Source organism: Chroicocephalus ridibundus, chromosome 1, assembly GCF_963924245.1.
Source record: "Chroicocephalus ridibundus chromosome 1, bChrRid1.1, whole genome shotgun sequence".
NCBI lineage: Eukaryota > Metazoa > Chordata > Aves > Charadriiformes > Laridae > Chroicocephalus > Chroicocephalus ridibundus.
This window is the reverse complement of record NC_086284.1, coordinates 68,893,956-68,904,403: the sequence shown is the minus strand read 5'-3', so window position 1 is coordinate 68,904,403 and position 10,448 is coordinate 68,893,956. Positions and strand designations below refer to the sequence as shown.

The 10,448-nt window shown below is 47.1% G+C and overlaps 1 protein-coding gene across 1 annotated transcript in view; it reads left to right on the top strand.

The window, feature by feature from the left end:
- Positions 1 to 3,980: 3,980 nt before the first annotated feature.
- Positions 3,981 to 10,448, top strand: part of GAS6 (growth arrest specific 6) — a 43,032-nt gene continuing 36,564 nt past the window's right edge. The window contains exons 1-2 of the mRNA XM_063338373.1: positions 3,981 to 4,296; positions 4,751 to 4,917. Of these exons, the coding sequence (XP_063194443.1) occupies positions 4,227 to 4,296; positions 4,751 to 4,917 (237 nt within the window). The 5' untranslated portion in view covers positions 3,981 to 4,226. The remainder of the gene's footprint in view (positions 4,297 to 4,750; positions 4,918 to 10,448) is intronic.

Here is a 10,448-nt window from a genome sequence, read left to right as displayed (position 1 = left end):
CTGAACATATTTGGCATGTGCCCAGCCTGTAGTGCATTCAGGTCAAGGATCGTGGAATCAGCTTGCTTACTCTCACAGGGATTTGCTGGTTAAGAATGCTGCCTTCCACAATCATTTCACTTTTTAAATATTCTGATGTAATCTCACATCCTTTTACTCCTCCCTCCTTGTAGAATAGAGAGCAAAAAAAACCAAAAAACAAAAGGAATGCCATCTTTGGAGCACTTTTGAAGGAAAAAAGAACAAGAAATGAACGTGGAATGAGTATGTGAACCAGTTGGTTGTCCCTAAAATCTGAGATGCTTTGGCAGTGGTTTGGAAATAAGTCTAACCAATTTTTCCTTGAGATCAAACAAGTACATTACATGGAAAAGCTTCCTTCAGAAGCTTTGACTTCTTTCAGAAATCCACAAGAACCATCTCCCCCATAGTGCCCTGGCTGGAGGAAGGAAGGAAGGAAGGAAGGAAGGAAGGAAGGAAGGAAGGAAGGAAGGAAGGAAGGAAGGAAGGAAGGAAGGAAGGAAGGAAGGAAGGAAGGAAGGAAGGAAGGAAGGAAGGAAGGAAGGAAGGAAGGAAGGGCACACCTGGGAATCCCTTCCTCTTCTTCATAACTCATTATCTTCGACTCTAAAGTTGTGAGGCCTATTTACTCTTTTTAGGATGTTTTAGTTTCATTCTACAATTTGGTACCTACAAATGTAATTAGCTGCAGAAACCTAGAGGATCTTTGCTCAGTTACACCTTCTTCTACTACACTTCTGCAGCTTGGCTACATCCTACAAGCCGGTTTGCACTGAAAGGCAAATGCTCCCTTGGTTTTCGGTTTGGGATTAGGTAGGGAAGATGAACCAATTGATACTCATCAGAATTCGGAATAACTGGCTCAAGTTCTGTTACCTGGCAAATAATTTTTCAATTTTTGGTCTTTAACGAACACCTTCTAGTGGTATTTTTAATCACTTCTCTCAAAATTTGTTAAATTTGGTGCATATTTCTAAGACCTCACTGGGATAGCTGAGATCAGACCGTATAAAGTCATAAATTCCGAAGAAATTGAATCTGTTGCTTTATGCAACTCATTGCTTAAATCTGCCTTAAATGCTGCGGTGCCAGAAGAATGCAAGGTGGAAAATGTGACTGTTAAAAGGACTTCTGGGCTCACCCAAATCAGTGTTTGATGGCTGTGCCAGGCAACTTACTGGAAACCATAATAAAGAATAGAATTATTAAACTGAAAGACATGTTGGAGAAGAATCAGCATTGCATATCAAGTAGGATGTCATGTTTTGCAAAGGCATTAGAGGTTCAAGGAGTGATTTTTATGTAGATAAGGATGGTTCTGATTGATAATATTACATACCTGGATTTTCAAAAAGCTTTTGACCTGGTCTTTCGCCATAGGGTCTCAAAGTGTATTGTATGGAATAAAAGGAAAAGGATAAAAAATCTCTAAAAGAAAGGAAAGTCATAATTAGATTACACAATATAAAGAAGTTTCCACAATAATCTCTGCTGTTCAACATCTTCAGAAATTTTATGGAGAAGTTTAATGCCATGAGGACAGTTGGCAGATAATACAAAAATCGTCTGAACAGTCAAATCTGAAACCGGCAATCGAGAATTTCATAAGACTTGTAGAAAAAAGAAAGACTTTTCTGTTGCCTTAGTAAGCTGAATTGACTTGTCAAGGGGTCACAACAGTGACAAAACCATAAAAAGATCGGGGAGGGAGAATTGTGCATCCAGGGATAGGATGAAACCATAGAGCGAAGGAAGAGTGGGACAACCTATTTTGGGAAGGAAGAGTGGGACAAGCTGTTTTGGTAGCAAGAAACTCAGCTGTATCACTTGATAGCACTTGTAATGTGACAGGGTGATAAGCAACAAGTAAAATTTAATATAGGGACACGCAAAGTGATGCACCCGTGGAAGGCAACCCTCACCATATGTATCCGCTGGTAAAATAGCACCTCCACTCAGGAAAGAGGTCTCAGACCTTTTATTTATATCTCTTTGAAAAGAAGAGTTCAGGAAGCAAAAAGGAACTCGGGCAATGTTTGGAAATAATAAGAAAAACCAAAAGTAAGACAAAAGCAGGACAGTGCTGCTGTGAACCCACATCTTTAATATTGCACGTAGTTTTGTCCGCTTCATCTGAACAGAAGCATAAATGGAAAAGATGCAGAGAAGGAGGAAAACAAAGATGGGGAATGCCTTCTGTATGAGGGGCACAGGCTGCAATCCCACAGCAGCCTATGGCATCCCTGCTGCAATCCCACCCCATACTTCTTTGCCCTGTCACTGAGCTGGTTTGGCACAGTAACCTGGTAGAAAACATACATGCACTAAAACCAGGCAGAGTTTCCTGCCAGGTGAGGGAACTGAAACGGCACAGCCACATCTCCGGACACGGGCAGGGGGACACACAACAGAGGGAGGAAAGTGGTGGCCAGTCCTAGGAAATCTCTGCCTGCAGCTGTAGCTTCGCAAGACATTTGGGCCAGCACTGATGCTGAAATTTGCAGGCCCATATTCCCTTCGCTTGCGGCCACTCGCTGCCACCCCTGAAAACCTCTCCCTTTTGGTGTTTGTGCAGCTGTGCAGCAGCTCAGTGGGGGAATTGATCTGAATTAAAATTAGTCATGTTTGTTGGGTTACTCTGATCGGGTTCGCTGCACGCCAGCACAAGAAGCGGATGTGACCAAAGGACAGGAACACGCAACCAGGAATGGTGGGAATACTTCTTTGAGCAATGCCAGCTCAAAGGGGTTTGGAAACAAATAATAGACCAAAGCTCCATAGTTTAGGAAAAGGGATGGTTCTCAAAGCATATGAGTGAGGTATATAAAATGGCATGGTGAAAGCAAATAGGGCATGATAATTCACCAATTCTTAGATGACAAAAATTCAAGTACCCTATAAAATTATTAAGGAGTGGATTTAAAACTGGTAGGAAACAGTTCCTGTCTAGCCTTTGTGCACATTTGGGACCTCGCTGCCACTCCTGGAGGCCAGAAGTATCAACGGATCAAAAAGCTATTTCACAAATTGATGGAGAAGAGGTATATTTGTGGCTGTTAGCATGAGAATGGACACAGTTTTTACCTAAGAGAACTCCTCAGAAGCTGAAAACAGAAAGAAAAGGTGACTCCATGGTGGTTTATGTTTTTATACCTCTTACCTATATGTCTACTATTGGCCATTGTCATGCAGAAGATACTGGCCTAGGGATGCTTGCTTTGAACGAACAGGATGGCTCTTATGTTTTCATGTACTTTACTTCAGCTCTATGTAATATAAATACATTCCTTACATTTGTTACATTGTATTTGCAGTAATTTATTGTGGAGACACAAAGCCTGTACCAGATATTACCCAAATACAAAAATTATACTAGACAAGTTATTTTTTTCACACGACCCATTAAAGTTATCTTGAAGAATGTCTAGATTTGGTGTTACTCAAATTATCTGTCACATTTACCCATCTGCTGACCATTACAGATAAGAGGGGTAGCTTTAAAGGGGTGGCAATAGGCAGTCTAAGGGCAGCTCTGAGCCCTGACCCTACAGCTCTGGGTTACAGCTGACAGGGGTTCCTGCATCAGTCATGCCCCATGTAACTACAGATGGACAAGGGACAGTAAAGGACGGCTTGCAGCATATTGGTATAAACCACATCCACCTCTTCCCTGAGTTTATCTTAAAATATTGCAATCAACTGAAAATTTAGTTGTGAAGCAAATATGCGTACTGGGGTGGGGGGAGAGCCCGGGTTTCTAATTTTAGGCAGGACTGGGCTGGGTTTGGTGCCAGCTTCTCGCTCTCCTGTGATGAGCCCCAGAGCCATTACAAGGATGGGAGGTCCGGCCGCAGCCTCCCCGTCGCCTCCCCCCCGGGCCCCGCTGTCCGCCCATCGGCCCGACCCCCCCCTTAAATAACCCCTTCCCCCCCCCCACCCCCCCGCGGCGTCTCGTCCACGGGCAGGTACGCGGGGCCGGTCCGCTGCCCCGCCGCGAGGTGTGTCCCTGCGCGGCGGCGACTTGGCGAGCGATTGGGTAGGACGGGCGAGCGGCTCCCCGGCTCCCCTGCTGGGCTCCCCGCCGCCGCGCTCCCGCAGTAGCAGCGCGCTCCCCGCCGGCGCCGCCGCCCGCCCGCCCCGCTCCGCTCCGACACCGCCCGCCCCGGCACGGCCCCAGCCGCCGCCGCCGCCGCCGCCGCCGCATCATGCCGCATCCCGCGGCGCCCCTCGGGGCCGCCCTGCTGCTCGTCCTGCTGGCGGCGGACTCCTGGCAGAGTGAGTGCTGCGGATGAGCGGCGGGGGGGGGGGGGGGGCCCGCCGAGCATCCCCCAGCGCCCCCCGTGTGCGTGCGGGGGGTCGGGAGCTGCTGGGGCGGAGGGTGGAGGTGGCGGGGGGGGGATGCGCAGATTCGCGATGCGGCGGCGGCGGAGTCACCGGCGTGAGGGGCCGCGGAGAGGCCGCGGCGAGCCACGGGCGGGGCGGGGGGTCGCCGGGTGAGGAGGGGGTTTGGTGCCCCGCGGCGGGGAGGTGGGTGTCCGTCCGTCCCTCCGTCCTCCCTCCTCCCCGGCCGGGCGGTTTGGTGTGCGGGGCGGGGGGTACGGAGCGGCCAGGCGGGCTCAGCTGCTCACCGCTGCCTCCCCTTCCTCCTGCGCCTCTCCTCCTCATCCTCCTCCTCCTACTACTCCGCTCCCCCCTGCAACCCCCGCCGGCCCGGCGATCGGTGGCCCAGACGTGCTGCTGCCCGCCCCGGAGGCTGCCCAGTTCCTGCGGCAGAGGCAGCGGCGAGCGTACCAGATCTTCGAGGAGACCAAGCAAGGGCACCTGGAGAGGGAGTGCGTGGAGGAGCACTGCAGCAAGGAGGAGGCCCGGGAGGTCTTTGAGAACGACCCCGAGACGGTAAGGGCGCAGAGCCACGGCGGATGATTTGGGTGGGTTGTCTGGCCCTGCGCTCCCTCCATCCCTCCATCCATCTGCAGCTGGATGCCGGCTGCCTGCACAGCTGGGGAAGCCGCTGGGAGGAGGAGGAGGAGGAGGAGGAGGAGGAACCAGAACCATTAGGTGAATGACTGGGAGCCACACGGGGTAATGAGCACTCAGGCTGTGCAAGGGCTGTGTCAGTGCTGTCCAGTTAGAAATGCCACCTTGAGGACGGTCTGGGTGATGATGGTTTGGGTGAGCAGCCCAGCCGCTGGCATGGCTGCTGTCTCCGGAGAGTGGAAGGGCCCTGTTCACCCATGGCATAAATCCATCAAGCAAGACCAGTGCAACATACTGCTGTGGCTTCTCTGTCTGGACACCTTTCCTTCAGCTTCCCATCCCAGATGTATTTGTAATCCCCTTAATGTTGTGGCATATGTCTGAATAGGGGTTCCACAGAAGTAGTATGTCACAAACACACTTTAATCCTTTTGGGCCGTATTCAGCTTGGCCAGCGTTTTGGAATCAGTACGTTGAGGACCTGTCACTACGGCAGCCCGAGAGCATGTGTACGGGAATGTGGTACCACTGCCCTTCTAACACTAAGCGTGGATTCACACAGTAACAGCCCGCACACCGCATGTGGCGCTGACTTTCCCAGTCGTTTCAAGCCTGACTTTCACTTCAGTCGTCTTCTCACTTTGGCCAGCATGTGGCTGCAGTTGTGCAGCTTTACTAAAGCTTGGCTTACTCTTCCAGTTACTTTACACCTCCTCTCCACGCTGTTTTGGATGGGCTGTTCTCATTGCAGAGATTATCTGGCACTGATTTAGCAGTGGGAAGTGGATTTTCTTGGTGTCCAACCGAAGCTTGATACTGCACAGCCTGTTCCTGTTAATGGTATGATGCTCTAGGGAGAAGATAGGACAGAGAGAGAGAGTGTGCGTGTATATGTGTGTATGCAGAGACACACACCACAGGCGAGGGAGGGACTCATCTGAGGAGATGTTTTATGCTTCAGTCAGACAAGTCTTGACATGCGTGCTTCGTTAGCAGGCTCAGCCCTGGATAGACGGTGCAGTAGCTTGTTGTCACAAGGCAGTAGTAACTACGGCAAAACCACTGTCACGCTGGCTTTTGTTTTTGACAATCTTTAATTTAGAGCTTAATGAGGAGCACCTGCCCAGGCAATGTTTAATGGCACACCTCTTACGTGTACATGTAATCACATCTGCATGCAGCAGTGTTTGCCTCTGTCCTGTAAAGAATATGGATAACTGTCATGTGGTGAGAGGGGCTGGCACAACTATTTCCATGTTCATGTTGGATAATGTAACTTTGAGCCCAGTATAAATATTCACCATACAGCAGCGAATGCAGGAAAAAAAGATCCCAGATGCGATTTTGTAGCGTTCTGGCAAAAAGGAGATCTGAGGTCACCAGTTTTGCTAACTCACTCCTGGCCAAGAAAGCAGCCCAAGGCCATGCATTGATAGATCAGTTTAGAAGGTGGGAGGCTGTGTAAATGTGTCAGGACTTTTGATCCAGTCATGCCATGTAAGTAGATTTTGCAGGACAACACAAGCTTTCTGTCATTGCAAGTGATTTTGATTTTTTTGGTGCATTTCCTTCGTTACTGCTGCTAGGTCTCTCTCTAGTTCTGTGAACCTCTGAAGAAAGATCACTAAGGCTAGGTGAGCTTCTAGTGTCTGTGTCCCCTTGCTTACTTTACATGTGTTTCTACACCAAAGCATCATATTTTATAACACTTTTAGGTCACTGCGGTGACATAAGATACTGCTTTTTCTGAGACACAAACCTCCCAAGAGCTGTGAACTTGCTTTTTACGTGCAGTATATCTTGCTCCTTGCTGTTCCTTTGCTTCAGTTTGACTGGGAAGCGAGTGTGCCACCGCCTGTCAGGGGGATTTATGGCCCTCCCTATCCATTTTGCAATCAGTGTGTGACACGAAGGCAGCAGCTGCTGTTCAGTAGCAGTTTTCTAATGCATGGTGCCAGGGGTCATGTATGCGGGCTGTTATTGCTCTACACATTGGAAGCCTTCAGTGCTTTGTAATGAAGAGGTGACTGCTCCTCCGGCAGTGTCTGTGGATTTGATGGACAGAGTATTAATAGGCATCTGAGGCAATGGAAGTGTTTCTTAAATGCGAGGAAGTTGTCATGCTGTCATTTCACTGATGCTGCCTTGTACGTCCTGTCCTGGTCACTGACAGAAGAAGGAAGCTAGCTGAGACAGACTTGACTCAGGAAAGATGAAAACTGTTGATAAAACAGTTTGAGGAATTACAGAAACTGCAGTCACGCTTCAGCGTATTGTCAGGCTGCAGCTGGACCGTGCTGTGGTAAAGCGAGGGCTTTTTATCGATGGGGGAAATGTACAGATTGCTGTTGACAGCCGATGATTCCTTTTGGTTGAGGAAGGCTGAGTTTTTTGTCTGTGCCTGCATGGATCTGGTCACAGAGATGAACTACTTCGCTCATAACAGAAAGAAACAGCCACGGCACTTTTTGTCCTGCGCAGAGCCCTGTGGCTAACCTTGTAGTAGGCAAGCCGTGGGGAGCACATCACTGCACCTCTCATCTGTGCTGTTACATCTCCCAGGTTTTATGCTTTAAAGCACCAGATGAGCACGAATGTGGGCATTTGTCTGTTTACTGTCCCATGGGAGCAATGGCCTTGCAGCTTTGACAGCTGCGGGTTAGTTTGAGATTAGTTAATAGCTTGCTGCTTCTATTCGACCTCAAGAAAGGCGTGCGATGTGAGCACAAACGTGTTGTCCGTCTTCCTGTCCCCCCCATCGGAAGACCTAATGAAATGTATGTCTTCATTACAAACCTTGCCATTCCTAACTCTCCTATAGTTATGTAAAGAGAATTTCAAGGCCTGATTTCCAAACCTGTGACTTCAAGATGTGCTATGAAATTGCATTGAAGAGTTCAATCAGATAGCACCAGAAGTCCAGGTAAGACGAAGCAAGGCCGTAGTGTAGCTTGCGTGAAGCTTCCCAGGTAAAACCATAGCTTGATCCAGCCCATCATAACATCTAGCCAAGAATGACATTTAATGGAAAGATACCTACTGAAGCAATGGAAGGCAAGGAAAAAGAGTGCTCTGGTGTAGGTAAACGGTCTATTTACTGGTCTATCCAGTAAATAGGAATGAGATGTTGTTTACCTATACCAGAGCACCATTTTCGGTGCCTTCCATTGCTTCAGTGATGAGCTTTCCAAAGCAACATCTGCAAGCCGTCAGCAGGAGATACACATTCTCTGAAACCTGAATGCGGGTGTTACCACATGTGTGGTTAGTTGCATCAACTGCTAAGAATAGTGTATTAGGCGGGGCTAAATAGCCATTCATTTGCCGGCCAGTGCAGCTTTTGTCTTTTATGCTACGGAAAATATAAATATCAGCTTGCCCAGACTGGAGGAAGGAAGATCAATTGAAACATTTTTAGATTGGGGTTTTTTTTAAGAGGCAGAACAAAACTCGGTCTGTGCCATTTGTATGACTATACATGGTAAAAACAAGTGTGAGCCTAGGTTAATGGGTCTTGCAGCCTATCTTTTTTATGAAGCTGATTATACTATCCTTAGATATTATTGCAGAATTCTGGGACGGTTCCTGTTTTGTAATTTCATTTATGCAATAATTTTCATTTCACAGAAAAATGAAAAGATAATATGGTGGGAAAAAAATAAGGATGGAAAACATGTTCATGGTAGGTATGAGGACTGTTTCTAAATGTGATCTATTAAAAAGATATGCTAGGTGTGATAGATGGGATGAAGTTGCAAAATATCTTGGATATAGAGATAAGAAAGTTATCTTATTTAAAATGTTGATGAGGCCTTATAAAAAGCAGTACTGCAGAAATATTTGACCTTGGTATGCAGTCAAGGTATTACAGCTTGTTAACCAACTGATAAACTGCTCAGGAATTTGGTTGACCTGCTCTAAAAATGTGGTCATCCAAGCATGTAAAACACAGGGCAGAAGGGAGTGTAGTTGCTGTTGATCTTGGAAACGTTGGATTTCACTAAAGAATAAATACGGCAAAAACGTGTCCTTGTGCAGGGAGTTTCTCTGTTTTGAAAGGCTCAGCGCAGGGAATGTGTTTGAATGCAGCCTCTTATCATTTGGTACTCTAGTTTATCAGTGCAGCATCTGTCACTGCGCATCTTGCTTGCTGTTGCGGCTGTTGAAGAATTGCTGGTCTTCCTGCACCATTGAAATTGCCGTGCTGAATACTTGGAGAGCTGTTAGGCCCACCAGAAGCACTGACGTAGGTCAGCCTGGCCACCTGTGTTTACTGTTTATGGATTTGTCCCTCAGCAGAGTACCGTGGAAAGCCAGCTGGTTTTCACACGTGTGCAGGATGAACATCTGATTCACAGGCATCCACACGAAAAGCTCTCATGCTTTTTGAGGAACTTGCATCCAAACTCCCATTAAAATTTATGGCTTGTCAGATACACAAAACACTGGCAGAGAATTACAGAGTAACTCGGGCTGAAAGGGACTCAGGAGGTCTCTAGTCCACTCATCTAGTCCAGTCGCCCACTCATGGCAAGGGCAGTGGCGAGACCAGACCATGCTTTTTGGGGCTTTTTGCAGTCGTGTCTTGAAAATTATTGACCCTAACAAAGCATCCAGCAATGTCAGCATTCTTTCTGCTAGGCTGGGTTTATCAAGAAGCCAAAATGCAGATGAAGCAATATATAGGGTGTGATAATGGTCAGTTTGGTTGTGTTTCATAGTGTTACTGGCTCGTTGGTATTATTTCTTTATTTGTTCCATTATGGGACATGGTCATGATAACACAGATGAGCTGCACGCATGGACTAGAGTCATCCAAACTTTGTGCTGCTCTTTTAGGAGGGGTGCTTGGCGGACAATGCTTAGGTCTTATTTCTAAGAATAGCAAGGTAGATACACATTTGCAAATACTAATCAGAAAAGTATGAAGGCATGTAGAGGGAGGAGAGGAGTTAAGCAGTATAAAATTTCTTTGAGTAATTTAGTGAATGTTGTGTAGTCTAGACTTGAAAAATACTGATATCATCTTTAAATAGACATGTCATTATCCCTGTGTAGAATATTCCTTTCTAGATCCAGTCAAAAATATGGTTTTACTTGCTGTGAAAATTCTTTTCAATATACCACTTTGTTATGGCATTTTGGCAGAGTGTGGAGGAATGGCTAGATTTATAGGCGGTATAAATTTTTGTATCTCTTCTTGTTGGTACGGAATTCATCTGAGAGAGGGAAAGAGTTACCAGGGAACTCTGTGCTGATGATTTAACCTGCTTGGACTCAGTATATGGAAGGATGGATTCCCAGGCACAGTGGTACCTGCTTAATAGATTTTGAGAAAGGAAGTAAGCAGAGATTTTGACTTTTGTCCAGGAGCGGCTTGAAGTAGAAAAGTTTGGGTGCCCAGATGTATGCCACAGTGGCATCCCAGTTTTCTGCTGGGATGAGACCTG